The sequence below is a fragment of the Artemia franciscana genome, chromosome 4 (genome assembly GCF_032884065.1).
Source record: "Artemia franciscana chromosome 4, ASM3288406v1, whole genome shotgun sequence".
Lineage (NCBI taxonomy): Eukaryota > Metazoa > Arthropoda > Branchiopoda > Anostraca > Artemiidae > Artemia > Artemia franciscana.
This window is the reverse complement of record NC_088866.1, coordinates 22,085,306-22,104,357: the sequence shown is the minus strand read 5'-3', so window position 1 is coordinate 22,104,357 and position 19,052 is coordinate 22,085,306. Positions and strand designations below refer to the sequence as shown.

At 35.2% G+C, this 19,052-nt stretch overlaps 1 protein-coding gene across 3 annotated transcripts in view; it reads right to left on the bottom strand.

The window, feature by feature from the left end:
* Positions 1–19,052, bottom strand: part of LOC136026154 (uncharacterized) — a 119,859-nt gene that overhangs the window by 23,873 nt on the left and 76,934 nt on the right. For all 3 annotated transcript variants that reach the window (XM_065702455.1, XM_065702457.1, XM_065702456.1), the window contains exons 9-13: positions 17,920–18,055; positions 11,852–12,155; positions 8,147–8,400; positions 6,305–6,526; positions 5,238–5,487 (exon numbers count right to left, since the gene is read on the bottom strand). In XM_065702455.1, the coding sequence (XP_065558527.1) occupies positions 5,238–5,487; positions 6,305–6,526; positions 8,147–8,400; positions 11,852–12,155; positions 17,920–18,055 (1,166 nt within the window). The remainder of the gene's footprint in view (positions 1–5,237; positions 5,488–6,304; positions 6,527–8,146; positions 8,401–11,851; positions 12,156–17,919; positions 18,056–19,052) is intronic.

The window sequence follows — 19,052 nt, the reverse complement described above, 5'->3', positions numbered from 1 at the left end:
TGATACATCCACGTTGAAGGGCGGAGGGTCGGCTTGGATCCCTCACGTCTGCTCCCGTTTTCGGAAGTCATACGGATCATTCGTTTCAAACACAAGTTCAAAGCCTTTTTTGTTTACTCGGCTATGCAACTACTCTATAGCCCCTCATCTACTCATACTGGCTCTCTTCGGAAAGTACTCAAGACAGCCCATATGAGGCTCATCCTAAAAATATTTGAAGTTCTTTTTTAGTCACTCTAGAGGCACAGAAATAGCGCGCCAATCAGTGCCATATTACAGACTCTATACAAGCCGGTGAACCAGTAGCTAAATTTATGACTGTTGTACTAAATAGTGATTACCCCTGAACTAGAGGGGTTTTTGTCTTTTGTCCAATTTTGGATTTATCCTTTTAACTATACCTTGTTTAATTACCCTTTTTTAATTTTGACACGTAACAAATAAATAATTATAAAAATAGAAATTGCTCACAAATAAAAATGACAGGATGACAGAACACCTGGATCTTATCTAAATGGTCCAAATCCTCTATGATGTTCCAATAAAAACTACAAGTAGGAGACTACCCAGGAGGTATTTGAAAAGATATTTTGTTTATCAGGCTTTCATTACATAATTAACTTTTTTTTTGTCTGTTTTAGCACCACCCCAGTTTAGTTTTGGAAATTTTACACAAATGAGTAAGAACCTACGTATTTGAATAGATATTTTTGTTTATCAGGCTTTCTTTACAGCTTTACTATTTTTGTCTATTTAGCCCCACCCCAGGTCGGTTTTAGGAATTTCATACAAATGAGCAAGAAGCTACGTAATTGCAATAGATATTTTGTTTATCAGGCTTTCTTTACACAATAAGTCTTTACTTTATTTGTCTGTTTTAGCACCAACCCAGCTTGGTTTTGGAAATTGCACACAAATGAGCAAGAATCACACAAAGTGTGGCTCACACAAAGTGAGCCATTTGATATTGATGAACTTTAATTGTGTGATATAGCGTCAGAAAATTCAGAAACTAGTTTTAAACCAGCGAAACCGAATAGATACATTGATAGCTTAGGAATCACTACTCCAAATGATGATTATTTTTGTGTGCAGCTGGAATTCTCGTGTTACATCTTCCTATCATGAAATAGTTGATTTTCTTATTTCTCAAAAAAGAATCCAGTTATTAGGCCTATGTGAAATATTTCTTGGTAAGGATAGTCCGCTCTCGTCTTACGATTTTCTGGGTTATCATCTTGAATCAAGAAGTTGCTCAGTATTAGGTAGAGGAGGCCTGACTTTTTTAGAGTCAGACAAGTATAAAATTCGTGATGATATGGAAATTTGGATTGAAAGTAAGTTTGAAAGCTTATCGTTAGAAATGGATGTTATTGGAAGAAAAATTTTATTTATTCTGATTTATAAACCTCCGATTGCATTTTTTTGAAGATTTTAAGCATGGTTTTGAATCTTTAATGGGCATAGTGAGTAGTTCAAGACTTGAATATATTTGTATGGGAGATTTTAATTATGATTTGGAGAATTTAATAGGTTTTAATTTAGATTTTTTAAACCTTGTGCTGTCTTATAATCTGTATCCTGTAACGACTATTCCAACAAGACTTATTACGCACAGCGCAACATTTATTGATTTATTTATTCGTCACTGGGGAAAGAATACGAACAACACATGCGGATGTTATACTAACCCCTGCATCGGATCACCTCCCAATATTAGCGTGTTTGAAAGTGACTACTAGACAGAGATTTAAAGGTCAGCAAATGAGCTTTAGAGATTTGAAAGCAAATAATTTGAAAAAGTTTGCTGAGGAAATGAAAGTAATATCATGGGAAACTCTACTTGAGGAAAAAGACCCGTCTAAAGCTTTCGAAAATTTTTACGTCACTTCAAACCAAATTTATGACAGGACATGCCCTGTGAAAACTGTAAAACTGAAAAAAATTCTATTAGGAAACCATGGGTTGATGAGGAACTTTTATATATGATACAGCATAGAAATTATCTGTTTAAGCATTATTCAAGTCAGCCAAATGATGATAATCGCGCTCAGTTCATAGAATATAGAAATAAAACAAACTCTCTAAGGAGGCAAAATATGAAAAATTATTATGCAGCTTATTTTGAAGAAAACAAAAATGATCCGAAGAAGACTTGGAAAGCTATAAATGAAGTCATAAAAGGAACGAAGAAAAAACAAATTATAGCTATTCAAGCGAATGATAGGATTGCTGATACCCAGTTGAAGTAGCTGAACTGTTCGCAGACCATTTTTCGAATATCGGAAAAATGATCCAAAGCAAAATTCCTAGCGACCGACCATCAACAATGGAGTTCGAAGACAACCAAGGTGATGAGCACCAAATGAATATTGAATCGTGTACAACAGATTAGGTAAATAAAATTGCAGCATCAGTTAAGCCGAACAGAGCAGGAATAGATGGACTAAATCTACCGGCTTTGAAATCCATACTACCCACAGTAGTACCCATATCAGTCTATCTGATAAATCTATCTTTTAAAGAAGGACAATTTCCTGATCCATTGAAGCTAGCAAAAGTTGTCCCGCTGTCAAAAGCAGGATCACTTACCGACATCTCAAACTGGAGACCCATATCGATTTTGCCAGTTTTGTCAGAAATTTATGAAAAAGCAATGCATAAAAGACTTTATGAGTATTTATTGAAATGTGGATTTTTATCCGAGACGCAATTTGGTTTCAGGGTAGCTCATTCAACTGTGCATGCTCTGGAGGACCTGATGGATACCGTAAATAGTGAACTAGATAAAAGGAATTTTTGTATGTCGATTTTTATAGATTTTTAAAAAGCTTTTGATACAGTAGATTTTAGCATTTTATTGAAAAGATTACGTTGCCTAGGAATAAAGATGAATGTTTTAAATGGTTTGAATCTTATTTGAATGGAAGGTTTTTAAGAGTGATATTAGATTGTTTGATTTCTAAATGTTATTCAATTACTTGTGGAGTTCCACGGGGTTCAGTCTTGGGTCCGCTATTACACCATATATATTGTGATAGTATGCGGTTTTACATACCAAGAGCCAAAATTACTTCATTTGCAGACGATACTGCACTTACAGTTACAGGAAAGACTCTCAATGAACTTACTGATAATGCTAATGAAGCATTAAAAGGACTGCATACATTCGTCTGTCTAAGTCGGCTTGCAATAAATACAACCAAAACAAATTTTATGACATTCACTAGAATACGAACAGCGCCTACCACTTCTCCAGGAGCTATTATATATAATGGAACTACTCTAGCAGATGTTCAAGAAACTCGATATCTGGGATTTATAGTGGACAATAAACTCAGCAGGAAAAAACATAGTGATGTGATTTCATGGAAAGTTTCAAGAGGTGTTGGGATGCTGCGTAAACTTAAATTTTTTTTTTCAAATAAAGTAATGCTTTCATTGTACCATTCGGTATCGTCTTATATTAATTATGGATGTATGATATGGGCAAATGATTTTTACACAAATTATAAAAGAGAACAGGTACAGCAAAATAAAGCTGTTCGCATTATTGGAAATTATGACCGAGGAACCGATAGTACGTTAAGTATATTCAAAAAGTTGAATTTACTAAATGTAGATCAAATTAGAGATATGCAGATAGGCATTTTTGTTTTTCAATGCTTGAATAATTTAGGACCTGAAGTTTTTAGAAGTTATTTTAAACATAATTCGTTTTACCATGAGTATTTTACCCGATATGGAAATGATCTGATTAATGAGGTAAGGAATACAAAGCGATCGGGGCATGTGACAAGACACATAGGCACGACAATTTGGAATTCATTCCCAGAGTATATAAGGGAGTCAGAGACTCTCCCACAGCTTAAGCACCGGTTAAAAATGCATTTTTTGAATGATAAATGATCAGGATGGTGAAGGGAAGCGTATTGAATGAGAGTGGGCTATCCAGAATTTTCCAAATCTGAGTAATTATTTGGAGTTGTGTATGTATATTTGTATGTATGTGTATATGTGTTATTATATGTGTATGTGTGTGTGTATGTGTGTATATGTTTATACATACACTTTTTTTTGCATTTAATGAGTTAGTATTATTGATGATTAAAGTAACATAAATGTAGTCGCTATTACAGGCTAGAACGGCCTTTTTGTGACTAATTGATATGTACCCCAGTTTGGTTTTAGGAATTTCACAAAAACGAGCAGGAACCTACGTATTTGAATAGATAGTTTTTTTTTATCAGGCTTTCATAACACAATATATCTTATACTTTTTTTTGTCTGTTTTCGCACCACCCCAGTTTTTGAGAATTTGATACAAATGAGTAAGAGCCGACATATTTGATTAGATACTTTTGTTTATCAGGTTTTCTTTACACAATTCATCTTTACTGTTTCTTGTGTGTTTTAGCAACACCTCAGTTTGGTATTAGGAATTTCATACAAATGAGTATGAATCTACGCATTTGTTTATCAGGCTTTCTTCACACAACACATCTTGTACTTTTTTTTGTCTGTTTTCACACCAACCCAGTTTTTAGGAATTTAATACAAATGAGTAAGAACCGACATATTTGAATAGATACTTTTTATTATCAGGCTTTCTTTAAACAACAATTCTTCCTCTTTTTTGTCCGTTTTCGCACCAATCCAGTGCGGTTTTACGAATTTCACACAAATGAGCAAGAACCTACGTATTTGAACACATTTTTTTTCAGACTTTCTTTACACAATACATTTTTACTTTAACTGTATGTTTTCGAACCACCCCAGTTCAGTTTTAAGAATCTCATACAAATGAGCAAGAACCTATGTATTTGAATAGATATTTTTGTTTATCAGGCTTCCTTTACGCAATATATCTTTCTTTTTTTTGTCCGCTTTAGTACCACCCAGTTCTGTTTTGGGAAATTCATTCAAATGAGAGTGAACCTGGGTCTTTGAACAGCAAAATTGCTGTTGAATATCAAATTAAATTTTACTTTTTGTATTTTCGCTTTTTTCCGCGGCTTCAACTTATCTGTGGGTAAAAATATTTTTTCTTAATAAAGGAAAGATTTTTCTTAATAAACAATTTCTTGATTAGGGGAAATTTCTTCTATCCAGAGTAAATTCACTGCAGGAGGGTTCAAACTTAAGGTCCAATTTTCAGAGAACGATTGAAATAATTTTACTAGACAATTTACTGATAATGTTTTCTCTCTCCTAACCTTAAGATCAGGAATACATACTGTAACTTTAGCTATAATTCTTGGTGGTGCTGGGCGAGGCGGCACCTTTATGGTTTGGTTAGATGGCGTTCTTCGTTCATCTTTTTCCTTGTAAGTTGGTGGAGAGCGGCGTCTCGGTGTGGACTGTGGCTCCTCCATTGGCTTGACAGCATCAGGGTCAGTGTATGCATATTTTGGTTTTATCTCTCTCATTCCAATAGGCGATTTATAGACTTGTTCATATTCAAAGTCTGGACTAATCCGACGTATCCTGGAAAATATTGGGCATTCAGTTGAAATAAAAAAAAAATATACTTAGAGATTTTCCAACATTTTCTTTCTCACCCTCTGGCCTTTAAAAACCAATGAAATTTGCTGCAAAAACCTGGGCTAATTCAAAGCGTCTAGCATAAACAAAAATAACATTTTTGGAATTAATCGAGCGAGAAAAGGTGCGTAAAACACTATGTGTGTATAAAACTCCATTTCGGAAAAAAGACAAATGCCTGAACCAGTTGATTTGGTATGAAAACTTTATCTACAAGGCGAAAATACATATGAATAGATTTGCCGTTTTATCCATTTGTGTCGCTAAAAGACAATAGGATGGAGAGCCGGACAAACGGAATGTGAAGTAATTTTTCCATCTATCTTAATTACCGCACCATCCAATCTTCGATCAATTTTGTAAGCAGAGAATATACGCTACCAAATGGAACGTCATCTATGAACATTTTGTGTAACTGCATTAATCTGATGTCTGCTAAGCCTTTTAAGAGCTACATCCATCATTTATTAAACCAAGAGTTCGGTGCGACTAAAGAACTAATTTTATGGATTTAGTTCACCCTCACACGCCCAAAAGACTGAATTACAAAAAATAACAAAATTAATGTTAACTAGCACAATAATAAAACGGACAAAAATACAATGTTAATAACAATAACACCTTTTATGTAAATATGTAAAAACATCAGAAAAGCAACAAAGAAATGAAAAGAAAACAATTTAAAAAAGCGTTAATCACTAAAACACTAACAACAATAATGATAGTTATAATGAGATTTTTAATGGTAAAAGTCGTATACCTTTGTTGACTAGGAGTAGAGTCAGAATCAGATTTTAGTGGCTCACGACCTGTAGACGAAGAGTTAATCCTCGTGGCTTTCGTCCTTTGGGTTTTAACAGGTGTCGCATAGAGATCCGTTTCAGTTTTGCTTCTCTCCATAAAATTACTTGATGAGTTCAGCTGCTGCTCACTAGGGAATCGGATGCTTGTTTCGACACGTCTTTCAGGGCTGAACTTATCCCTAGAGATGATAGGAATTCATTTAAAAACGGAAATGAGTATAAACCAGCGCTTACGACAGCTTTTGCTTTATGTTCTTCCTGATATGTTCTTCCATGAGGAAGCTTCAATATTGCAGCAGTTATTTTTAGCCAGCCACGTACACATAGGACCCTCCCTGTCATTCCAGTCACCTTCCCTAAAATATCCATATTTTTATGATTTCCTATATTTTTCAATTTTTCCGTATAATAGATATATTTCTTAGGATTTTCTCGAAGCTATCCCCCCCCCCCCGCCTTAGAAACAAGACGTAATAAGACATATAATACTTAATAAAGACTTATCTTAAGAAAGACTGTATATAAAAATGTTTAAAGGGGATGTTGTTCATTTATTCTATATCTTAATGTTAACTTCGATTGAAAAAAATATTCACTTAATAAAATTAACCTTAATCATTATGATTATTAATTTTTTTTTTCAGAGGGATATTATAACATTCAAACAACAACTACAGCATTTTATTCCTTTTTTTTCTAACAGCGAATTAATCAGCCCATGTTTTGCACAGCGTAAATTACATGAGTACAGTCACATAGACTAAAAAAAATTAGCAACTAGCAAATCATGAATATAATTTATAAGAGATTTGTACATACAAACCGGTTCTTATGCTTTAAAAAATTTTATTCTCGAAAAAATCGAATAAGAACTATAACACTAGAAAATGAAAAATATCTCATACCTGGAAATGACTTCGTTTTTTATTTACTTTTATTGACATTTGATATTTTGCGAACTTTCGCAAAACAGTCTTTAAATGTATGTTAGATTTGGTCAACTAATACAATACAAGTAAAGGCTTGCATTTTTCATAAATTTTTCTGCTACGGAGGGAGTTTCAGGAGAAGGCGCATCCCAGGGGCGTCATGATCCCGTTACCGAAGCGACACACCTAGAGCACACATGATGGGACCCGAAAGATGGTGACTTATGCCTGGCTAGGTCGAAGTCAGGGGAAAGGAAGAATAAATCCCCTTAAGCCCCTGCTTATGGAGGAGTATTTTCAGGCCAGTCTTTTCTTTCTAGAAAGTCTAAATGTACAAACTCTCCCACTTTTTTTGCATTCTTGTATAACTCACATATTAATTTTCAATTTTTACTATCTTCCCCCTTCTTCTTCCTGTCCCAAAAATAAAACTTCTAAAAACGTGTCAGATCTGCCTATATTTGGAGTCCCTTAAAGCCTTAACAGCAACATAAAGAACTCCTAATTTCTACTCTATATTACTAGGATATGTAGTTTATATGACATAGTAAGTTTATCTCCTCAATGGCCAAGTACTATAAGTACTAAACATGCTTTTAGTGTCGTTTCCAAAATATTTATTTTGTATTCATTTACACAATTGGTTTCAAATAGCCCCATGAATGACATTATTACAATTAAAAAAAGATAGAGAAGGTAATGGGCAAAATAGGCCTATGCAAAAAAGAATTTTTTTATATTTGATAATGACAATATTACTATTATAAAAAATTGAGAAAGTAATAGGCAAAATAGGCCTATGCAAAACAGAATTTTTTATATTTAGTAATGATATCATTACTATTTAAAAAAAAAAATAGAAGGAGATACCTTAAATGAGTCATGCTCTGATACCGTTCTGCTGGTCTTGAGTCAAATTTGAACGAATTTCGGTTCCTATAAGATTTTGAGGGAACAGGTGGTGGATACTTGATAAGATCTTCCTTTTTCCATTGGCTGTTTTGACCACGAGGCATAACATTGAACGAATGAGAGCGTTTGACCGCACTCCCACTGAACGGAGCTGAAACTTGAGTGCTTGGTGTTGGAGGAATGATGTTTACAACAGGATTTTTTTGGGGAGTCTAGAACAAAAATAACTTTTAATATACAGAATGCAAGCAAGAAATTGATTCAATAGTTCCAAGCTAGAAGAACTCGCAGTTTTTGGGATATTTAAACACTAAAACTTGTAAATAGCGCTTCAAAAAGAAAATAGCTCTACTTTGAACGATATTTCTACAAAATTTCAAGTGCAGCTGTCTATTCAATGTAAACGCAAATAAACAATTCTGTTTATATACAAGAGGGTACTAGGTGTGAACTTAGATAAGTGGAATTAACGCAAATTGATTAGGTAGTATAAGAATTAAGGACTGTACTTTATGTTTCTTTCAATACGCATAAACCTACTTCCCCCTCCCCCAGATACAAATCAATTCAAATATATGCGATGTCATTATTTACTTGCAGTATAAGAAAAAAGAAATCAAAGCATACAGTTTTGCGCAAGTTTTAAATCAGTGACAAGGGTTTATAAATTTCAAGCAGATAATAAATAATACCGTCGAATTAATTTATGAATAATGTGAAAAACAAAGAGCAACTATAGACCCACATACACACCCAACCGACCAAATTTATTCTACGATCTGAAATATACATAATTGCATAAAAAGCGCAATTGCTGCCAATAATTGAAAACACAAACTGTTTCTAGCAAAGAAAATGTTACCCCGCCCCCCTTCTTTACTTTCGAGTTCCAACATGTGAAGGTGACTCCATATCTGATTATCTACCACTTGAATATAAGAGTATACTCGATTTTCTTTAATTGAAGAAATCATAACGTTTTAAAAATAGGCCTATGCAAAACAGGATTTTTGCAATAAGAAAAGAAGAAAAATTAACAATAAGAGATTAATCAGCCTAAGATATTGACAAAATAGTATAATTAAATTATTTTGATGTCAAGAATGTAAATTCACAGTCTGCCAGATTGCACATTCTCGTATGCCACTCGACTGAGGATCTAGATCATTAAATCCTGTCCCATTGGCAATCAGAATCCTGATTTCATAAATTTTCTTCCATAATTTAAAATTCATAAAAAACTGACTACATAAAGTTTCTTTCTGACAAAAACTGACAAAAAACTGATTCTATTAGCTTTCGTCCTGACGATACCTGAGAGAAAACTGATTTTATAAACTTTCGTCCTGACGAAAACTGAAGAAAAACATATTTTATAAATTTCCGTTCTGATGAAAACTGACAAGAAACTGATTTTATAAGTTTTCGTTCTGACGAAAACTAACAAAAAGCTGATTTTATAAATTTCCGTTCTGATGAAAACTGACAAGAAACTGATTTTATAAGCTTTCGTTCTGACAAAAACTAACAAAAGCGTCTCAACTACTGATAACCAAAATGATCAACCTCGGGCACATGATTTGGCCAGAAACTACACCGAACAGAACAGGTACCGAGCTGACCTTACATGTCTCAATACCACATTTGTACCCAAGTGGGAGAATGTCTGCGTTACCGAAGCCATGAGAGATAACTGTCGACTCTTCTCGGATATTCTAAGCGCCTCTGTTGGCACAGAAGGATATTTTATTATTTTTGAACCCAAAACTAAGTGAAACAAATGTTCTCTATTCTAGTTTTCATCAAGCATAAAGATTATTGACTTAAATTATTGGCTAAGTCTTAAACAATAAAATAAATTGACATTATAAAGGTAAAAGAAAAGACGGAGTCGACAGATCTCAGGCCCCGCTCATCTCTCTCCAATACTTCTCTTATTACTAACTGTTCTATATTTAACTGGGATAAATCTGGGTTTGCTACTCCCTCTCAATTTCTTAACATACCAGTATAGTTTTGGACAATTTTTACAGTCTGGCTGCATTTTCCAAATCTTCACTAATTTTATCTTTGGCCTATACTTCACCACCTTAATTCTTACTCTGGTCGTTTTCCCTACCTCCTTTACATTCTGCTTATTCTTGTATGATCTAGTAGATACTGTAAAATTTAACTGACTTTGTAGGCATAATTTTGATTTTTTTGACCAATTTCATTTATCATCCTTAGAGAGTGAGACAAACACTTGTGGTTTCAATTCATAACTTACAGGATGGGGATTGTTGGAGACATTCCTGGAATTTACAAGCTTTGATGTCAGCTTTACTACATTAACTCCAACCCTCTAAAGTAATCTTGTTTCAATACAACACTAATTATCAAAACTATATGTTAATGCTAACTGTCTGTTTTATATATAATCAGTGCTTCCACTTTTCTTTTCTGACAATCTGTAAAACCTTGGGGATTTTCGGTAGAAAAACAGCAGGTAGCTCTTAGCCTGAGTGCTGTGTGCCGATTTTCTTACGAAAATATTTTCGAAATCTCTCTTTTTTTGTTGGGCGATGAATTGGGAAATCGGCAGAAGAGGAAACGCTGTCTATAATATAAACTTCAATACGATATTTTGAGAAAGAGTCCACAGCGTTTACCTTAGAGGCAAAGAAGGCTATGAGCACATGAATTTAATGCGCCTCGATCTAAACGCATAATTACTCACACCAAAGGTAGAATAGAAACACTCTAATATTTTTCAAAAGTATGTGTACGACAAACTCTTTGACAAGTTTTAAAAATAATAGTCATTTTTTTGGAATACGAGAAAGAAGTATCTCCTCCCAAAAAAATCCTGAAAAGCAAGAATACAGCTTCGTTTTGACATGTCTTTTACAAATTTTAAAAATAATAATCATTTTTATGGAATATGAAAAAGAAGTACCCCTTCCCGAAAAATCTCCAAAAGCAAAAATAGAACTTCGTTTTGACATATCTTTTACAAATTTTAAATATAATATAGATTTTTTTGGAATACGACAAAGAAGTACCTCCTCCCAAAAAAATCCTCAAAAGAAAGAATAGAGCTTCGTTTTTACATGTCTTTTACAAATGTTAAAAATAATAATTTTTTTGGAATATGACAAAGAAGCACCCCCTCCCGAAATTTAAAAAACAATAATCATTTTTTTGGAATAAAACAAAGAAGTACCCCCTCCCAAAAAAAATCCTCAAAAACAAGAATAGAGCTTCGTCTTGACATGTAATATCCACCTATAGCTAGCCAGTTGTCTCCCATGAGAAAATATCCTAACTATATACTCATGGCTACAATGGATAAGCAGATATTAGAAAAATATATAAGTTTTTTTAGTTACACTATTTTTGCATAATTTGTATAAATTCTACATTTTTAGTTTTAATGACAGTAAACCCTAATGTTCTTCAGAAAAATTTTTATTTTGCTCTTTTTTTCTGAAAATAGTTGAAACAGTGACTGACAAAAAAAAATATTGTTTCTTCCGGTCTCTGAAGAAAATTGAACTTCTAAGGTGTCGTAACAAAGCAAAAAAAAGAAAAAAAAGAAGTTCAAGGCCTCAAGATACCAGGAACAATAAATTAAGATCAAAATAAGTAAAAACTTCCTTTATAAAATTGTAAAATATCTACCTTATTCTTTCTTGGACTTGTTGTCTTTCTGGAGGGAGATAATTCCCTTGGAAAGAATTTATTTTCTGGACCAATGGGTAAAACCTGAATTCTATCCCCAATTTTCCATGGGCTCATTAGCCTTGGAATATCATCATTTCCATCCTTACTTGTTGTATGCACTGTGGATGGTATCTTCTGGCCATATTGTGGAGCAGGGGGAGGAGATGGTATGCATGGTGGCTCAGGCACCTTCTCCTCTTTCTTTGATTTCATTGTGATATTAATACCTGGGCTGTCAGAGTCTCTTCTCTCGGCGGGTTCACTAGAAGCAAAGTATATTTACAAGGGGTATCCTCGTCAATTCCATGTAGACTATTTTTTTTAATCACACTTGGATCACTATCATTACTGCCTAACAGAACTGACAATATTAAAACCAAGACCATTTTCTAGTCATTATCGTAATTACGCAGATCACTTTACAACCCTATATAAAGAAGAAGTTGGAACTGGGGGTATGTAATTGCGACTTAGAAATGAAAAACCATGTCGAAAATTGCAGCTCCACTAAGTGTATCGCTTATGTTACACATTCAAACGATACAAATACGAATTTTTTAAAATTAAAGCTTCAGATACATAACTTTGAATATAAAACGAAACAAGAGGGTTACGTGGAATCAAAGGTCCAAAGAAAGACATTTTCTATCATAAAATACCTCTCACCACTGCTAAATTAAATATAAGAGTTTAATTTTATAATCCCAGAGAAATAGTACGTAAAGTGAAAATACTTCTATTAACTACTACCACCAACTGACAGCACCACCAACCTGTCTGAGGCTGACACGGCTACGGACACTCCTTCTCCATTCCAATCTATTCAATCTATCCAATCCCATCCCAATCTATTCTCTTTACACCCTCCTAAGAAGTTCCCATTAATATAGGACATAAATAGCAAGTAGAGTGAAAATACTTCTATTAACTAATACTAGCAACTGACTGCACCACCAAAATTTATGAGGCTGACACAGCTACGCACGCTCCTTCTCTATCACGATCTATTCAAAGCCTCCCTCTTTACACCCTCCTAAAAAGTTTCCCATTTTTCTTAAATCTTTCCTAAAGATATCCTGTTTCCCCATTTTGGGACGAACTGCTTTTCATACTGGTAAATAATAAAGATTTACTAATGTTTTTTGATAAATTACTTCTTTTTTTTTTTTTATAAAAACTAGGCATAAAATGTCATAAGGAGCAAAATTTTATAACAAAAATCGCTGATGATCGTAAGGAAAAGTAGAGCTAACTTATTTTCATCAACACAGTGAAGCTGAACTAGAAATACAATGCAGAGAGATAAAAAAAAAGAAGAAATCAAACATTCACTAAGTATAAACAAGAGCTAAGAGGTCATATGGAACTTGTGACGAGGTCGGAAGAGCCAAGAGCTCATATGGCATGAGCTCTAGCAAAATTATAAGAATCAATGGATCGACTTAAAAGGAAAATCAGAGGCTTAATACCGGCCAGGATTTAAAATAAGAGCTCTGAGACACGAGGTCCTTCTAAATATCAAATTCATTTAGATCTGATCATCCATTTGTACGTTAAAAATACCTCACTTTTTCTAATTTTTCCTTTCCCTTTAGCCCCCGAGATGGTTGAATCGGGGAAAACGAATTTATTAAGTCAATTCGTGCAGGTCCCTGAAACGTCTACCAATTTTTATCGTCCTAGCAAGTCCAGAAGCACCAAACTCGCCAAAGCCCTGGACCTTCCCCCATAGCTCCCCCAAAGAGAGCGGATCGTTCCAGTTACGTCAATCACGTATCTGTGTCATTTGCTTATTCTACAGATCAAGTTTCATCCCGATCTCCTCCACTCTAAGCGTTTTACAAGATTTCCAATTTTCCCCTCCAACTTCCCCCAATGTAACCAGATCTGGTCAGGATTTAAAATAAGAGCTCTGAGACATGAATTCCTTCTAAATATTAAATTTTATTTGAGATCCGGTCACACGTCCGTAAGTTAAAAATACCTCAGTTTTTCGAATTTTCAGAATTAACATCCCCCAAATTCCCCCAAAGAGAGCATATTCAGTCCGTTTATGTCAACCACGTATCTAGGACTAGTACTTATTCTTCCCACCAGGTTTCATCCCGATGTCTCCACTCTAAGCGTTTTCCAAGATTTCCCGTCTCCTCCTCCAAACCCCCCCCCTAATACCACTGGATGGGTAGGGACTTAAAATAAGAGCTCTGACACATGAGGTCCTTCTAAAAATCAAATTTCCTTAAGATCCGAGCAACCGTTCGTAAGTTAAAAATACCTAATTTTTTCTAATTTTTCCGAATTACCAAATTAGGTCCCCCCCCCAACTCCCCCAAAGAGAGTAGATCTAGTCTGGTTATGTCAATGACGTATCTAGGACTTTAGCTCATTCTTCCCACCAGGTTTCATCCCGATGTCTCCACTCTAAGCGTTTTCCAAGATTTCCCGTCTCCTCCTCCAAACCCCCCCCCAATACCACTGGATAGGTAGGGACTTAAAATAAGAGCTCTGACACATGAGGTCCTTCTAAAAATCAAATTTCCTTAAGATCCGACCAACCGTTCGTAAGTTAAAAATACCTAATTTTTTCTAATTTTTCCGAATTACCAAATTAGGCCCCCCCCCCCCAACTCCCCCAAAGAGAGTAGATCTAGTCTGGTTATGTCAATGACGTATCTAGGACTTTAGCTCATTCTTCCCACCAAGTTTCATCCTGATCTCTCCACTCTAAGCGTTTCCCAAGATTTCCAACCCCTCCCCCCCAAATCCTCCCCATGACACTGAATCCGGTAAAGGATTTGAAATAAAAGGTCTGAGTTACGAGGTTCTTCTAAATATCAAATTTCATTAAGATCCAATAACTCGTTCGTAAGTTAAAAACACCTCATTTTTCAAATTTTTAACATTTTTCCAATAAATGGTAAGTTCAGGTACGGTGAAAGTTTGCCCCATTGCCTGTAAAATAGCTGGCTAGTCTCAAGTTCATATCCGGGGGGGGGGGAGTTTTGAACCCTCCCATCCAAATTTTTTGTCCTACTTGTTAAAACGTAACAAAACATACATATAAGCAAATTTTTCATGTGTTTTTTAGAGGTCTTTTAGTATATCCCTTCCCCAGCAGGCAGCGCAATAGTGCAATGTCTAGGCTACAAAGAGACTTGAAAATGTTAGTTAGTCCTTGTTGATCATTCTAAGTTGACCATTCAAAGCGTTGGCCACTTTTTCAAGTCAAAAAGGAGCCAACCGATTTGTTTTTCTTTTCTACATTTGAATTCATTTAAATCATTATTTGAGTGTTACAAATCCTTTCTAAAATGCAAAATAAACCCGTCTCTGTTGAAATTCACATTGCCATCCGCATTTTGAATATCCAAACGTAAATATGATACAAAACAAACATATTTTCTCTCTATTTGGTTGCTACGTTATAAGAGAAATGTAACTTAATGGTTTAATTAGACTTCATTAGAAAATGGTTTTTTTTTGTAAGATTAATTCATTGAAAAATATATACAAATATGTTAATTTTAAGATGTAAAACTGCGCACACTTCTCCTCCAATCCAATTTGTTCAAGGTTTCACTGTTTACTCCCTCTAATAAAGTCCCAATTCTCTTTAAATTCTTCCTTGTGACCTAGCCCTGTAATATTCCTATAACGTCCTAGAACGTCCTATACCGCCCTTTTTTTGTTCGACCCCATGTGGATAGCCACAAAGCATAGTTTTTAGCACCCTTTCACTATTTTCTTAGAAAAAAAACCCAAAGAGTCGAATACACGCCAGATGGGGGGGGGCTGAGACATTAAATTAGGTCAATTTCAAATACTACTACTGGATAAAGCCACGCAAAAAGACCGTTATTTATAACTTAGCAACACCACAACTTATCTTCAGAAAAAGCATCATGTATCCCCTACATTTTGCCTCTACATTGCCCCTACATTTATAACTTAGCAACACCACAACTTATCTTCAGAAAAAGCATCATGTATGCCCCTACATTTTGCCCCTACATTTATAACTTAGCAACACCACAACTTATCTTCAGAAAAAGCGTCATGTATGCCCCTACATTTTGCCCCTACATTTATAACTTAGCAACACCACAACTTATCTTCAGAAAAAGCATCATGTATGCCCCTACATTTTGCCCCTACATTGCCCCTACATTTATAACTTAGCAACACCACAACTTATCTTCAGAAAAAGCGTCATGTGTGCCCCTACATTGCCCCTACATTTATAACTTAGCAACACCACAACTTATCTTCAGAAAAAGCATCATGTATGCCCCTACATTTTGCCCCTACATTGCCCCTACATTTATAACTTAGCAACACCACAACTTATCTTCAGAAAAAGCGTCATGTATGCCCCTACATTTTGCCCCTACATTTATAACTTAGCAACACCACAACTTATCTTCAGAAAAAGCATCATGTATGCCCCTACATTTATAACTTAGCAACACCACAACTTATCTTCAGAAAAAGCGTCATGTATGCCCCTACATTGCCCCTACATTTATAACTTAGCAACACCACAACTTATCTTCAGAAAAAGCGTCATGTATGCTCCTACATTTTGCGTGGGCCACAACAATAAACGCATCATTAAGTTATGTGTTAAACAGTAAAAGTGAAAACATTAAGACTCCCCCAGAATGATACAAATTTTACCTTAAAAGCTGAGTCAGTAGCAATCGTTTCCGGTATCTACCTCTTGGCGTAGGAAAATCTCAAAAGCCTTAAGCTACTGAGTTTACTTCTACTCATTCAACTATGAAATAAGTGTTTGGGCCTACTCATCTGAAAATAAAGGCGTATCCAGGGAGGGGGAGAGCACCGAGTTTTAACCCCCCACCTCCAGAATTTTTACCGAACTCCTAAAAACGTAACAACAATGCATATAAACAAATATTTGATACGTTTTTTAAAGATTCTTTTTTTGTAAATTGCCCCCAAGAAAAATACCCCCCCCCAAAAAAAAAAAAAAAAATTGGTTACGCCTTGCTAAAAATATTACTTCTTAATATCTATATATATAAAAATAAGTTGTCTGTGTGTCTGTCGAGTGACGTCATGTTTGTGTGTCGACTGACGTCATGTTTGTCGACTGACGAAATTACAGACCGAGACATCGGGACAAAAATGACGACCGGGACATAGGGAATATAAATTACGACCGGGACACTCAAAGAGAAAGCGACCGGGACACATGGAATGTTCGATTAGCAATCACCATCAACAAAGCACCGGGACACAAATGACGACCGGGACACAGGGAATATAAATGACGACCAGGACACTCAAAGAGAAATTACAGACCGGGACACCGGAACACAAATGACGACCGGGACACCGGGACACAGGGAATATAAATGACGACCGCGACACTCAAAGAGAAATTACAGACTGGGACACCGGGACACAAATGATGACCGGGACACAGGGAAACAACTACAACGGGGACGCCGGGGGGCACAGGGGGATATATAAATGACGACGGGGACACAGGGAATGTTCGATTAGCAATCACCATCAACAAAGCTCAAGGGCAATCATTGTAGACCTGAAAATCTATTTATATGCACAGATAATGGGACAGCCAAGAATGTTGTATATTCGCAAGTTTTACGTAGTTAAAAATATAAATATAACTATCTATATTCACAGGTAGGACACAGGGACACAACTACAATGGCGCGTAACTAATATGGCACGTAACGACTTAAGCGCGCGGGGGGGGGGGGGGGGGGGGGGGGCTTGGGGGGGGCGAAGCACCTCCACCAACTAGGTATTGGGGTGGCGTGAATCGCCACCCCAACAGCTAGTATGATATAAAAGTGGCCATGACACGGGGCACTATCTGTGCTTATATTACATATTACAAGCTTTAACAAGTTGTGAAAAAAAAACGAAAAAAAAAACCCAAGTCTTTGGACAGACAGGTAATTAATCATTATATAAAAATTTCCTTGACGAAAATAACTAAAATGTTTCTTGTTAAGACTGGAAAGGGAACTTACTGTGAAGATTCGCTACCAAAATGACTTTCAAGCCACTTAGAGGTCTCTAGTTTCCTCGTTTCTTCTTCCTCGTCCAAATCAAGCGGTTTTTGGGTTAGAGCATCTTTCCTCTCAGGGGTTGGCTCCCTTTGTCTACCTATAATTAATCAGCTATTTATTAGATTGTTTCATTATTGCTGATTGTATTTATTCTTAATATGTATATTATGATGCACTATCCTTATTATTTTATACTATGCATTTAATATGTATTTATGGATTATTTTAATATTTACACATTATTTATTATTTATGTTGTTTCTGTATTATATATTATATATTGATATGTATTAGTATATATTTTTATCAAACACTCTATTATATATATTATATTACTATGTTTTGACTCTATGTTCATTACTATGTTTTGTTGTAACTCTATTGCTATGTTTATCGTTATGTTTTTTCTTGCTTAATTTATCGGGAAAAGAAGTTGAACAGCGCCACCATAAATTCAATTGGTTTTATTTAACACAGTTGAAATGTTGAATAAAGCCTACATCCAAAATAACTTAATATTGTCTGATTACAGGAACAAAACAAAAAATAGGCAATAGAGAACAATAGGATTGAATAGTAAACTATTTAAATCTTTGTCTCTTTTATATTCAAACTATTTAATATTACCTTTTTTATTGTTAAAATTAATATACCAACATAAGAATGAACTGAATGTGTATGCCTTCGCAACACAAGAATGCAATGAATGTGTTTGAGCAAAATTTTCTGTAAAAAAATGTATTAGAATAAATTGCATTCACCTTAAATCTAACCTTTAAGTACAATAAATGCACAATATTAAGAGGAGCTTCATTCTCACTGTCGAGGAAGAACAGCTAGCATTGCCGGGCAATGTTTCAAGGAAGCAACTAGAGTACCTATGGCATCACATCCCTCTAGTTGAGCCTCTCACTCTTAGCAGAGACGTCAAGAAGGACCAAATAAAAATGGTTAAGCCTAGTGAAATGAGAACTCGAGCCTATTGGGGGTTCTCATGGACCAAACAAATCCAAGCGATTTTCAATCCTGGGCAAGCTGAAACGCCCGATTCCCGTCAGAAATAAAAGCAGTGTAGAGGGTGTAGTCGTTGAGTG